Genomic DNA, 14,951 nt, shown 5'->3' with positions numbered 1-14,951 from the left:
AGATATAACTTGAAAACGTCAGTAGATAACACAGATCACACACCAGCAGTGCCCATCTGTCAGATCAGCAGGTTTTCCCAGGAGTGGTTTACTGTGAAGGGTGAATTGATTGACAGGTCCTCACAATACACTCAGAAGATCTGACAGATGCGATTGGCTGTATGTCACGTCTTCACAAGAACTCACCCTACGACCTTGTCACTGTAAGACACCGCAAGATTTGTGGTGGTGGTGGTGGGGGGGGGCATCATTACCTATATGGAAAACTTTAGACAGCAGTGGTCACAGCCCAGCAGATTCCATCTGTTAGATTACCATGTATTCCCCAGCATTAGTGCAGTGTGGTGGGATCAGTAAACTCCTACATACTGATCTGACAAATGTGATGGGCTGTATGTCTCCAGTTGGACACACACTATCAAATGATAAAATTAAAGCTGTAACTGGAAGAGATAAATACAGGTCAGTGGATGGGAGTAATGACCCGGCAGATCACATCTGTCAGATCAGCATGTATTCCCCAGGATTGGTGCAGCGTGGTCAGGTCAGTAGGCTCCCACATGCTGATCTGACAGATGTGATCAGTATATCCCGTCTCCAGTTGGACACACACTGTACGATGATTGAAGCTAGAAGTGGACGAGGTTAATACATGTCAGTGGGTGATGACAGGGGCAGAGGCCATGTGACAAATGCGATGGTCGGACTCACCCTATGACCTGGTCGCTGTAGTTGCGGCTCTTCCATGGAGTGCCGGTGTAGGCCCCCCCGGTGTTGGCGGAGTTGAGCAGGCTGTAGTTGAGTCCGAAGGTGCTGGCTTTGTTGTCCCGCTTCCTCTTGTTGCGGTTGGTGTGATCGTTCCTCCAGCCCCCGGGGGGGCTCTGGTTCTGGTTGTTGTTGGAGGTCTCCAGCGGTAGGAAGTCCCCCGGTTCGCCCAGCACTGGGGTGGCCGGCATGGGGGAGGCCTGGGCCGTGCCGCTGTCCCGGTACATGTTGGCCTCGCCGGCCGAGGAGCTGGTGGAGGAGGATCCGCTGTGTGCGGGGGAGGCCGGGCTGTTGTGGTTGAAGTAGAGGTTTCTCAGGCCTTGCGTGGTCTCCCAGATCTGCATCCACAGGCTGTTGGAGGGGCCGAGCTGCTCTGGCTGGAACCAGGCGATCCGAGGATCCATCAAACGGAGCCTGGGCCCCCCGATCCGCTTCCCTCCGGGGCTGCCCCGGCTCGGATCCCGCCTGTCCCCTCCGGCCTCCTAAAACGTCCTTGTAAGGCTCCTCACAATGGTCCCACCTGACACTCCGGACCGTTATCCAACGTCACAGCCCTCCCCCCTCCCGAATTAATGGCCCTTCTCCTGCCGGCCGGACACCGCTCTCCTCTACTGGCCGCCCCCTCCCCCCTGCTAGGTGCTCCGGGTGTCACCGCACCAGATACCGATTATTAAAAAGAAAAAACTAAGGAACTAACGAGGCGGCTGTCGCTCTGCGTCCCAATGGCGTCGCTGGCCGGTCTCCCAGGCCCTGGGGCTTTAAGGCCGCTGTACGTATGGAGGTCCCATGTTCGCCCGTGTTCTCACTCCGCTGTCACATCGGCCACAGCAATGGCGGCTCCTCCCTCCTTCGTTGCTTCAGCGCGCATGCCCCATCCTACAGCACGCGAATCCGCCCACCTCGAGCCCTAAACTGTAGAGAGCCGCCTTGACGTTACGCTCTTCTACCTCTCAGTGCCGAGCCAATAGCGCTGCGTGGTAGGCGTGTTTCTAGTAGCGTCACGTGGCCAAGGTTCAAATGAGATTTAAAAGAAATGAAACTAGAAATAAATGTTCGGTGTGAGGTGAAGGGTTACCTGTGTATCTATGTAAACCTCAGTGTGAGGCAAAGGGTGACCTGTGTATCCATATAAACCCCAGTGTGAGGAGAAGGGTGACCTGTGTATCCATATAAACCCCAGTGTGAGGAGAAGGGTGACCTGTGTATCCATATAAACCCCAGTGAGAGGAGAAAGGTGACCTGTGTATCCATATAAACCCCAGTGAGAGGAGAAAGGTGACCTGTGTATCCATACAAACCCAAGTGTGAGGCGAAAGGTGACCTGTGTATCCATATAAACCTCAGTGTGAGGCGAAAGGTGACCTGTGTATCCATATAAACCCCAGTGTGAGGCAAAGGGTGACCTGTGTATCCATATAAACCCCAGTGAGAGGAGAAAGGTGACCTGTGTATCCATATAAACCTCAGTGTGAGGCGAAAGGTGACCTGTGTATCCATATAAACCCCAGTGTGAGGCGAAAGGTGACCTGTGTATCCATATAAACCCCAGTGTGAGGCAAAGGGTGACCTGTGTATCCATATAAACCCCAGTGTGAGGCAAAGGGTGACCTGTGTATCCATATAAACCCCAGTGTGAGGCAAAGGGTGACCTGTGTATCCATATAAACCCCAGTGTGAGGCAAAGGGTGACCTGTGTATCCATATAAACCCCAGTGAGAGGAGAAAGGTGACCTGTGTATCCATATAAACCTCAGTGTGAGGCGAAAGGTGACCTATGTATCCATATAAACCCCAGTGTGAGGTGAAAGGTTAACTATGTAGCTATATAAACCACAGTGAGAGGAGAAAGGTGACCTGTGTATCCATATAAACCTCAGTGTGAGGAGAAAGGTGACCTGTGTATCCATATAAACCTCAGTGTGAGGCGAAGGGTGACCTGTGTATCCATATAAACCTCAGTGTGAGGCGAAGGGTGACCTGTGTATCCATATAAACCCCAGTGTGAGGAGAAAGGTGACCTGTGTATCCATATAAACCTCAGTGTGAGGCGAAAGGTGACCTGTGTATCCATATAAACCTCAGTGTGAGGCGAAAGGTGACCTGTGTATCCATATAAACCCCACTGAGAGGGGAAAGGTGACCTGTGTATCCATACAAACCCAAGTGTGAGGCGAAAGGTGACCTGTGTATCCATATAAACCTCAGTGTGAGGCGAAAGGTGACCTGTGTATCCATATAAACCCCAGTGTGAGGCAAAGGGTGACCTGTGTATCCATATAAACCCCAGTGAGAGGAGAAAGGTGACCTGTGTATCCATATAAACCTCAGTGTGAGGCGAAAGGTGACCTGTGTATCCATATAAACCCCAGTGTGAGGCGAAAGGTGACCTGTGTATCCATATAAACCCCAGTGTGAGGCAAAGGGTGACCTGTGTATCCATATAAACCCCAGTGTGAGGCAAAGGGTGACCTGTGTATCCATATAAACCCCAGTGTGAGGCAAAGGGTGACCTGTGTATCCATATAAACCCCAGTGTGAGGCAAAGGGTGACCTGTGTATCCATATAAACCCCAGTGAGAGGAGAAAGGTGACCTGTGTATCCATATAAACCTCAGTGTGAGGCGAAAGGTGACCTATGTATCCATATAAACCCCAGTGTGAGGTGAAAGGTTAACTATGTAGCTATATAAACCACAGTGAGAGGAGAAAGGTGACCTGTGTATCCATATAAACCTCAGTGTGAGGAGAAAGGTGACCTGTGTATCCATATAAACCTCAGTGTGAGGCGAAGGGTGACCTGTGTATCCATATAAACCTCAGTGTGAGGCGAAGGGTGACCTGTGTATCCATATAAACCCCAGTGTGAGGAGAAAGGTGACCTGTGTATCCATATAAACCTCAGTGTGAGGCGAAAGGTGACCTGTGTATCCATATAAACCTCAGTGTGAGGCGAAAGGTGACCTGTGTATCCATATAAACCCCACTGAGAGGGGAAAGGTGACCTATGTATCCATATAAACCCCAGTGTGAGGGGAAGGGTGACCTCTGTAGCTATATAAACCTCAGTGTGAGGCGAAGGGTGACCTGTGTATCCAAATAAACCTCAGTGTGAGGCGAAGGGTGACCTGTGTATCCATATAAACCCCAGTGTGAGGAGAAAGGTGACCTGTGTATCCATATAAACCTCAGTGTGAGGCGAAAGGTGACCTGTGTATCCATATAAACCTCAGTGTGAGGCGAAAGGTGACCTGTGTATCCATATAAACCCCAGTGAGAGGGGAAAGGTGACCTATGTATCCATATAAACCCCAGTGTGAGGGGAAGGGTGACCTCTGTAGCTATATAAACCTCAGTGTGAGGCGAAGGGTGACCTGTGTATCCATATAAACCTCAGTATGATGGAAAAGGTGACCTATGTCTCAGGGGTGGACTGACCATTTGGGAACTCGAGCAGTGCCCGAGGGCCCGGGGTCAGTAGGGGGCCCCATGAGATGCCCCTGGTACCTTTCATAGGCTTTTTTGGTGTGATTTCAGTGTGGGCGAGGACACAGGGGCCCCAGATCCCCTATTGCCTGGGGGCCCCATGAGTTGTCAGTCCGCCCCTGCTATGTATCCATATAAACCTCAGTATGAGGGAAAAGGTGACCTATGTAGCTATATAAACTTCAGTGTGAGGCAAAGGGTGACCTGTGTATCCATATAAACCCCAGTGAGAGGCGAAAGGTGACCTATGTATCCATATAAACCCCAGTGAGAGGCGAAAGGTGACCTATGTATCTACACTATATTGCCAAAAGTATTGGAAAGCCTGCCCTTTACACGCACATGAACTTTAATGGCATCCCAGTCTTAGTCTGTCGGGTTCAATATTGAGTTGGCCCACCCTTTACAGATATAACAGCTTCAACTCTTCTGGGAAGGCTGTCCACAAGGTTTAGGAGTTTGTCTATGGGAAAGTTTGACCATTCTTCCAGAAGCTCATTTGTGAGGTCAGGCACTGATGTCAGACGAGAAGGCCTGGCTCTCAGTCTCCGCTCTAATTCTTCCCAAAGATGTTATATCGGGTTGAGGTCAGGACTCTGTGCAGGCCAGTTAAGTTCCTCCAACCCAAACTCCCTCATCCATGTCTTTCTGGACCTTGCTTTGTGCACTTGTGCGTAGTCATGTTGGAACAGGAAGGGGCCATCCCCAAACTGTTTCCATGAAATTGGGAGAATGGAATTTTCCAAAATGTCTTGGTATGCTGATGCCTTCACTGGAACTAAGGGGCAAAGCCCAACCCCTGAAGAACAAGCCCTCCCACACCATAAGTCCCCCTCCAACAAACATTATACTTGGCATAATGCAGTTAGGCAAGTACTGTTCTCCTGGCAACCATCAAAACCAGACACATCCATCAGATTGCCAGACAGAGAAGCGTGATTCGTCACTCCAGAGAACACGTCTCCACTGCTCTAGAGTCCAGTGGTGGTGTGCTTTACAGAACTGCATCTGATGATTTGCTTTGCACGTGGTGATGTAAGGCTTGGATGCAGCTGATCGGCCATGGAAACCCATTCCATGAAGCTCTCTACGCACTGTTGTGCTAATCTGAAGGCCACATGAAGTTTGGAGGTCCTTAGCTATTGACTTTGCAGACAGTTGGCGACTTCTGCGCACTGCATTTGATCACTACTGGGTTTTTTATTTTTTATTACATAAACAAAAAAAGACAGAATATTTTGAAAAAATATATATTTTTTACTTTCTAGTATAAAACATATTCAATAAAAAAATTAAAAAAATCAAATAACTTCATAAATTTAGACCAAAATGTATTCTTCTATATGTCTTTTGTAAAAAAAAAAAACAATAGGTGTATATTGATCGGTCTGTGTGAAAGTTATAGCATCTTCCAACAATGGTATACTATATACGGGAATTAAACGTTTTTTTTTATAATAGTAATTGCAGTGACCAGTGACTTATAGTGGAAATATGATAGTGGGGAAGGCAATCTGACACTAACTGACACTGGGTTGGGAACTGACTAAATTACACTGACATCACACAGTGATCAGTGCTAATAATATACACTGTCACTGTACTAATGACTGACTGGGAAAAGGTTAACATCTAGGAGCAATCAAAGGGTTAACTGTGTGCCTAACAATATGTAATGTGTGTGTGAGAGGAAAAGACAAGGAAGCCCAGGCAAAAGCATCAAATCGTGCAAAGAAAATGTGCATGCACATAGGCGGGCGACACATAATCATGCATTCCTGTGCATGAAAACGCACCGGCACATGCAGGGTGCACTAATTGCTGATACTCAGTAGCCTTTATAAGGACTGCAGCTGTGCTCAGTGATTGCTGGATTATCGTCAGCCCCTCCTGTTCCTGTGTTCCTGAATTTACTGCTGATTACCCATTACTGACCCGGCTTGCTCCTGACCTTACTCCTGTCTGCTGCTACTCTGTGTATGACCCTGGCTTGATCCTGACCTTGCTACTGTCTTCTGTTACTATGTGTATGACCCCGTTTTGATCCTGACGTTGCTCTTGTCTGCTGTTCCTTATTGATCCTGGCTCTGTCTACTGACTACTCTACCCATCCTTCTGGATCCACGTGTTCTCTGGAGAGACTCATACTGCAACTGGAGCACCCATGGGTTCCATATCATCAGGCATTTCCAAGCAGCAACACCACTGGCAACACGTGCTTCTTTGGGCACTTCACCTCCTGTTTGCACCTCCAGGGGCGCACTGCACTGAGCCGTAAGGGTAGCCCTCGCTCTATTGCAGCCTCCAGTCAGGTACGTGACAGCATAATCCAGCCATAATGTCAGAGGCTGAGAGAGGTGTCTCCCCGATAGAGGCTCTGTGCCAGCAGGTTGCCGCCCTCACGCAAGCAGTCAAGAACCTACAACAGGGGTGTCCAAACTTTTTTCAAAGAGGGCCAGATTGGATGAAGTGAACATGGTAGAGGGCCGAACATTTTTCCGAACATTCTTTGAACCATTACAATTAAATGCAAATAAATTATTTTATGCCAAGTTAACGACATACTTTTCATTTCATAACATTAAGATCAACTGACAGCTGAGTTTTCACAATGTATTGAAAATACATTTAAAAAAAACTTACCTGCACTAATGTGAAGGGTGAAACTGAGATCTGGACTGCAGCAAATCGGTTAGATCAGGTACAAAGGCAGTGGTTTTGATGCGCAAAATGTCACGCAGATGAGAGTCACTTAGTCTTGTCCTCACACGGTTCTTGTTAAAGTTCATAACAGAGAATGTCTTCTCACACAAATATGTTGAGCCAAACAAGCTCAGCATTTTCTTAGCCAATGTCCGAATCTCTTGAAACCTGCCTTTATCCAGTTGGCGGTAAAAGTTCACAAGAGAGAGCTGTTGGTGACGACTGCGTAACTCTCTGTCACAATGCAGCTCAATGAGCTCAAGCTGCAGCTGATCTGGAGCATCATCGGGGTCAACAGAGAATGGAGAGGAGAAAAGGCTGATCTCATTTTCAATAGCTGCAAAATCTTGAAAGCGCTGTTTAAACTCTTCAGCCAGAGATGCGATGTCTGCTGCATGCCTGCTCATTTGTGCACTGATATTGTCCTGTGAAAAACTGTTCATTACTTCCTGCAATGCTGAAAAATGTATGGTATTGGGCTGTGTTTGTGACAAATGCCTTTGGAAAAGTTGCAGCTTTGTTTCAAACGCCTTGAGGTGTGAATAAAGCTGGTTTACCACTGCATCTTTTCCCTGAAGACTGGTGTTTAGTACATTCAGATGCTTTGTCATGTCAACTAAAAACCCCAAATCAGCCAGCCAAATAGGATCAGATAGTTCTCGCATCAGTTGCCCCTTTGTTTCCAGGAATTCTTTGATTTCCTTTCTGAGAGAGTAAAAACGCTGCAGCGCAGACCCTCGACTGAGCCATCTTACATCGTTGTGATATAAAACATCTTCATATTCAGCCTGGATGTCCAGTAGAAACTGTTTAAACTGGCGGTGGCACAGAGCTTTAACGCGAATAAAATTAATATTCTTTACAACCGGTTTCATAACATGATCATATTTGAGATATTTAGCACAGAGAACTTGCTGATGAATGATACAATGGAGTTTAATAGCTTCGCCTCCTTCTTCAATCACCTTGTTACAGATTAGGGTTGATAATCCACTTCTTTCACCAACCATAGCAGGTGCCCCATCAGTAATAACCCCAGTAACTTTGTTCCAGGGCAGTTTCATGTCATCTATTGCGGAACTAACAGCAACAAATAAATCTTTTCCTCTTGTTTGATCCGCAAGGCTTTGGAGGTCAAGTAGTTCTTCAGTCACATTTATTTCAGCGTCCACCCCTCTCAAAAAAATCAGCAACTGAGCTGTGTCAGATAGGTCTGTGCTTTCATCACAGGCTATTGAAAAGAAGTCAAAATCCTGTCCTTTGGACATCAACTGTCTCTTTATATCTAATGAAATATCTTCAATTCTCCATGCTACGGTGTTACGACCCAGGCAAATGTTGGCAAACTCTTGCTTCTTCTCGGGACAGATATTCTCAACCATTTTCATAATGCACTCTTTAATAAATTCACCCTCAACAAAAGACTTGCAATTTTTAGCAATTAACGTTGCCACCTCATAGCTTGCCTTTGTGGCATTTTCATTTGACTCACGGGCTCTTGTGAAAAATCGCTGTTGTGACATTAAAACCGCTTCAAGTTGCTTCAACTTTTTACTGCGGTCGCGCCCTGTTAGTTTGTTGTATGTGCTATGTCTCGTCTGGTAGTGTCTCTTGACATTAAATTCTTTATAAACGGCCACAGTCTCTTGACATATCAGACAAACACAGCGATTCCGTATTTCAGTGAAAAAAAAATCCACTTTCCACCTTTCCTGGAAACTGCGGCCCTCACTCTCAACTTTCCTTTTTTTATTTATAGTTGCCATTTTATAAATTGGCCAGAAGGGGAAGAGTGAATGGTGCAGTGCCAGAGTAAAAATGTGGCCCTTCTGGAAATACGTTTATGAGTGTAATATGGCAGGAATTACATTTTGGAGATCTGTTCCTTGTTCATATTTAGCAAGCATAATTCTGCTTCTGTTTGACCTTGGCAGGTGTAAGCTGAGTTATTTGGTCAGACTTTCTGGTAGCAGCTCACACACTTCCACCACTCCACAGCGTCACAGATTCTGCTAGGTCAGGACCCTACCTACCTCTGTCCAGCTCCCTGCATCCCAGCCCATGAAATGGCGGTCTGTCTCACACCCCAAATACAGCAGTCCCGCGGAGGAGGTAGCTGGAGCTGAAGTCTCTGCTCGTCCGCCGGGAGGGGAAGAGACACTTCACGCTGGAAGCCCTGACGTCACCGCCCTCTGTCGCTCCCAGCGCGCTGCAGTCAGGCATACGCACTGCCCTCTGCTCTCAAGCAGACTGTCTGCCATAGAAGGGAGGGCCGTGGGAGGGCCACATTACGCTGGAAGCCCTGACGTCACCGCCCTCTGTCGCTCCCAGCGCGCTGCAGTCAGGCATGCGCACTGCCCTCTGCTCTCAAGCAGACTGTCTGCCATAGAAGGGAGGGCCACATTACACAGAGCAGGGAGGGCTGTTGGAGGGCCGTATTAAACCGACCCCCGCGCCGTAAATGGCCCGCGGGCCGGACTTTGGACATGCCTGACCTACAAGAAGGCTATATCCAATTAGAAGGTCGCCTGCAGAATCTTGCCACTCCTTCAGCTCCTGCTGACCAAAACTCACCCAGGGCACCCTCTGCATCCTCCGCTTCTGTTTAAGAAGGCCCTGCAGTCGCTCCCACAGTAATGCTACCTCCACCAGAGCCAAGAGTACCAGTCCCGGAACGCTTTTCTGGAGATCGTCAAAAGTTCAGGGCGTTTAAAAATGCATGTCTGTTATATTTGGCACTTCAATCCAGAACTTTTTCTTTAGAGTCTCTGAAGGTGGGGTTCATCATCTTGCTACTTACTGATGAACCTTAGTCCTGTGCACATCACCTCCTGGAGCAAAAGAGACCAGTTCTGATACTGCTGCCTGTTACTACCTTTTTTGATGCCATGTCCCAACTATATGACGATCCCCAACGCATGGCCTCAGCAGAAGCTGCCCTTCACTCCCTCCAAAAAGGTCGCCGACCCGTGGAAGATTATACGGTTGAATTCCATAAATGGTCAGTAGACACAGGCTGGAATGAAGCCACCACCAGATACCAGTATCGGCTTGGTCTCTCTGAAGGACTCAAAGATGAATTAGCCAGAGTCGAGGCTTCTACCTCCCTTGAAGGCTTCATCCAGTTGGCCATCCAGCTACACAGTCGCCTGCGGGAATGGCGATTGGAAAGATCTAATTCCTACTGTCCATCCTGGATGCTACCCAAGGTGCCTTCCTTCTCTGCTCCTCTGCCCACTGTGCAATCTGCTCCTGTTGCCGAAACTGAACCTATGCAGATTGGCCTAGTTTGCTCCTCCTTGTCCCCAGATGAAAAGACACGTCAGAGACAGTCCAACCTATGCCTCTACTGTGGAGCATCTGGACATTTCTTACAAAATTGTCCTGTGAGACCTAGTAAATATATCCCTCCACGCGCTATTTACTCTCAGATTTCTGGATCATTACCAGCTCACCTTGTTCTACCTATCTTGTTGCAGGTCGCGGGAAGGGAAGTCAAGCTCCAAGCAATCACTGACTCCAGGGCGTGCAGCTGTTTTTTGGACGTCACCCTAGCAAAGAAGTTGCAGGCCCCAATGAGAGACAAAAAACAAAAACTTGCAGTCCATTTAGCCGATGGGACTTTTCCTCGATCTGGTCCTATAACACAGGAAACCATTCCTATTTTGACATCCACAGACTCAGGCCATAAAGAATTTCTCTGCTTTGACATCTTGTGCTCCCCCATGTTCCCGATCATCCTGGGAATACCATGGCCCATAACCCTCATGTGGATTGGCCTACAGGAAAGATTTCCTTCTCCTCCATCTACTGTCTACAACATTGCTTTCCCCCTGAACTCACAGACTCTAGCAGTTGCCTGACCGTTCAAACGGTGCCCGACACCAGTCAAATTGTGCCCCCATCCTACCATGAATACCTGGATGTTTTTGATAAACAGAAGGCCGACACGCTACCACCTCACTGGCCATATGACTGCCCTATTGAACTCCTTCCCGGGGCAGAGATTCCCTTTGGGCAAATTTTTCCGTTATCCGAAGTACATTGATGAGAGTCTTAAGAAGGGGTTCATTCACCCCTCTTCTTCTCCTGCTGGTGCGGGAATCTTCTTCGTGGAGAAAAAGAATCACTCACTCAGGCTTTGTGTGGATTGCCGGGGACTCAATAAAGTGACTATCAAAAATCGTTATCCGCTCCCTCTGGTCCCGGAGCTCTTCCAAAGATTCCGTGATGCCCAAATATTTACAAAACTGGATCTCGGGGGCACCTATAATCTAGTCAGAATCTGCAAAGGAGATGAATGGAAGACAGCTTTTAGAACCTGCTTTGGGCACTTCGAGTACCTGGTTATGCCCTTCGGGTTGTGTAACGCTCCTGCAACCTTTCAGCACCTCGTGAACAACATTTTCCAGGAATTCTTGGATCACTTCTTGACAATATTCTTATCTTTTCTGCCACCCTGGAACTCCACCAAGTGCATGTCAAAAAAGTCCTAGCTACCGTAAGTCAGCATGGATTATATGCAAAGGCGGAGAAATGCGAATTTGAAAAACTATCAATCCAATTCCTGGGCTTGATCATTTCCACTGATGGGATATCTATGGACCCCCAAAAGGTAGCTGCCATCACCAACTGGCCGGCCCCCACCGATAAGAAAGGTATTCAAAGATTTGTGGGCTTTGCCAATTTTTACAGGAGATTTATCAAGAACTTTTCCTCTATCATCACTCCCATTACCCAATTAACTCGGATACATACCCGATTCCAGTGGTCTCCAGAAGCCCAAGGGCCCTTTGACAAGCTGAAGATTCTATTTAGCTCTGCTCCGGTGCTACAGCACCCCAACTCCACTCTGCCCTTTGTCCTGGAGGTCGATGCCTTGGAGATTGCCACAGGAGCAATCCTTTCACAACGTCAGGGGCCCAAGGCTCTCTTGCACCCAGTGGCCTTTTTCTCCCGAAAGATGAGTCAACCGGAGAAAAATTATGACGTGGGGAACCGCGAATTACTGGCCATTAAATCTGCATTGGAAGAGTGGCGCTACCTCTTGGAAGGCGCTGCTCACCCTATCATGGTTTTTACCGATCAAAAGAACTTGAAATATCTTTGAACCGCAAAACGGTTAAGACCAAGACAAGCTCGATGAGCCTTATTCTTTTTCAAGGTTCAGTTTTCATCTAACATACCTACAGGGTCTAAAAACAGGAAAGCAGATGTTCCCAGACACTCCTCAAACAGCTGCTCCCAGTACTATTTTATCTCCACATAATTTCCTACTCATTCAGCCTGATCTAAAAGCATCAATTAAACAAGCTTCACTTTCATATGCTGGGTCTGAGAGGTTATCGTGAAGGAAGCATGAGGATTTCTTGTGGCATGAGGACAAGATCTTCATTCCCCAAGAAGTCAGGCCACAAATATTTAAGATCTGCCACGACCATTTGCTTGCAGGTCACTTAGGGGTACGGAAAACAACTGAGCTTGTCCAAAGATCCTTTTGGTGGCCCAACCTGAGACAGGACTGTAAAGAGTATATTAACTCCTGCGCAATTTGTCTACGCAATAAGGGCAGCCATACCAGAGCCTGGGGCTTGCTGAGACCCCTGCCAGTTACTGAACAGCCTTGGAAGATGATGTCTATGGACTTTATTGTGGACACACCTCCCTCTGAGGGATTCACCACTATCCTGATGGTAGTGGATAGACTGTCCAAAATGGCTCACTTCCTGCCCATGGTGGGTAATCCTTCCGCTACTGAAGCTGCTCAAACATTTATTAAGGAGATAGTAAGACTACAAGGGATACCCAACAATATAGTTTCTGACAGGGGGGTACAATTTACCTTCAAATTTTTGAGATCTTTGTGAAAAACCCTGAATATCGAAGTATGTCTTTCTTCTGCTTATCATCCACAGAGTAATGGGCAAACGGAGAGGACTAACCAAACTTTGGAGCAATACCTAAGATGCTTCTCCACCTTCTCTCAGGATAACTGGGCATCTCTTCTTCCCTGTGCAGAATTCGCCTACAACGACTCTGTCCATGCTTCCACCAACCAGTCTCCTTTCTGGGAAAATTATGTTTTTCGCCCTTCCTTTGTTCTGGATTCCATTCCAGAAGCATCAGTACCTGCAGTCCAGGATAGGTTAACTTTCACACAATCCAATTACCAGATACTCCAGAGGACAATGCAAAAAGCTCAGGAGGATTACAAGAAACAGTTTGATAAAAGGAGGAGAGGTAACCCTGGGTGGAAGGTGGGAGACAAAGTGTGGCTTGCTACAACCAATCTCAAACTTGCTTGCCCTTCACAAAAACTAGGTCCCAGGTTCATTGGACCCTTTAAAATCAAATGGGAGATTAATGTGCCCTATCCCTGGAAGAGAGGAATCGCCTTCACCGCCAGTCACGGTAGGGGAAGACATCTAGTTCAAAGTTGAAACCATCTTGGATGGACGGAAAAGGGGGAGACAGATTCAATATCTGGTTAAATGGAAAGGGAGCCAGCGAGAAATGTGCATGCTCCTAAGCTGCTTCAAGAATTTTTTAACAGATTACCTGAAAAACAAGCCCGCCTTACTCATCCAAGTTCCAAAAAGGGGAAAAAAGACTAATAGTGTAATACTGTTATACCCCTTTTATAATTAATTCAAGCCAAACCACTCACATTTCATAGGATAAAAACCAGCAATTATTTAAGGACATCAATCGAATTTTCGAACAGCAAAACGAATTTCCACAGCTCCTAGGAACTCACAGCCTTGTATGCAGCAGGATGACAGCCTCCATAAAAAACAAACTTCCTCCACTAGTCAAAATGGCCGCTTGGAACGCATCCCTCGGCGTGCGTTCCACTCACCGGAAATGACGTTGGACGTTCGGGAGACCAACCGGAAGTACGTCAACGCGTTTCGCCCCACCCACAGGGCGTTCTCAAGACGCCAAGGGATGCGTTCCAAGCGGCCATTTTGACTAGTGGAGGAAGTTTGTTTTTTATGGAGGTTGTCATCCTGCTGCATACAAGGCTGTGAGTTAGAACTTGGTGATGTGGAGAGGAGACGAGTGGAGAAAATACCCATAGATCTGAGGCGGAAAATAGAGGAGTCCTCAAAGGGGGTCCAGGAGCCCTTAATAATCCTGAAAGGTGTTTTACTCACCATTATCTGGTGAGTGCGGTTTATGTTGGTTTTGGCACTGGTGGATGGTGGAAGAATTATTTGAAGCACTGAAGTTTATTTTTGAGAAAGTTTTTTTAGGGATCACTGGACTTTTGATTTATGGAATAACTTTTTTATGTCACGTGTTTGTGGTCACTTACCTTTATCACTGGAAGATTTTTTATCAAATAATAATTTTATATTCACTTATTTTAACATTTGTGTTTTGCGCTGGTTTATATTGGAAAATTTGTTTTGGTTTATATACCTATGCACAGCAGCATTTCACTTATATTTGTTTGTTAGTAGATTGGTCCTGGGCGCTGTGTGTTTTCTGATCTACACATCTGCTAACAGCCCTTAAAGGGACAGGTGCATATAAAGGTTAGAGATTTATCAAAACATGAGACCAAATGGATCTTTCTTCTTAAATCATTAACACCATACGGATTAAACGTTGAATTCGATTTAAATTGCTTAATTAATCATCTTTGAAATTTAACAATAAGTTGAAACCCAAAATATTAATTATTAAACTTAATTATTGTCAATAGATGACATACTGTAGCTATTGTCAGTTTATATTTAATTTATTTTTTTTTTTATTATTTATTTTATTTTTTTATTTTTTATGATTGTATAATTTTATATATATTAAAGTTTAAGTTTATAATATATGGTTGTGTAATACATTTGTAAAAGCCCACAGATGTATGATATTGTATTTGTATCTATTAATAGATTGTTAATATGTATTTATGCATTGTTATGAATATTTGATATAATCTGCCCTTAAACATGGTAGCCATGGTGGGTTATTTCCGCCAGGTAATGGGCATAGTA

General features: G+C 46.3%; 1 protein-coding gene and 1 pseudogene across 4 annotated transcripts in view; both read right to left on the bottom strand.

Moving 5' to 3' along the window:
- The window catches only part of TENT4B (terminal nucleotidyltransferase 4B), a 116,218-nt gene extending 114,604 nt beyond the window's left edge, over positions 1–1,614 (bottom strand). For all 4 annotated transcript variants that reach the window (XM_089689479.1, XM_089689481.1, XM_089689480.1 and 1 more), the window contains exon 1: positions 712–1,614. In XM_089689479.1, coding sequence (XP_089545605.1) covers positions 712–1,169 — 458 coding nt within the window. In that variant the 5' untranslated portion in view covers positions 1,170–1,614. The remainder of the gene's footprint in view (positions 1–711) is intronic.
- Positions 1,615–6,896: 5,282 nt separating this feature from the next.
- Positions 6,897–8,333, bottom strand: LOC149452355 (general transcription factor II-I repeat domain-containing protein 2 pseudogene; annotated as a pseudogene).
- Positions 8,334–14,951: the final 6,618 nt, after the last annotated feature.

The sequence above is a fragment of the Staurois parvus genome, unplaced genomic scaffold (assembly GCF_062004578.1).
Source record: "Staurois parvus isolate SC_StPar_1 unplaced genomic scaffold, SC_StPar_1.0 ptg000476l, whole genome shotgun sequence".
NCBI lineage: Eukaryota > Metazoa > Chordata > Amphibia > Anura > Ranidae > Staurois > Staurois parvus.
Note: the sequence above shows the minus strand (reverse complement) of the source record. Positions and strands in the feature narration are given on the sequence as shown.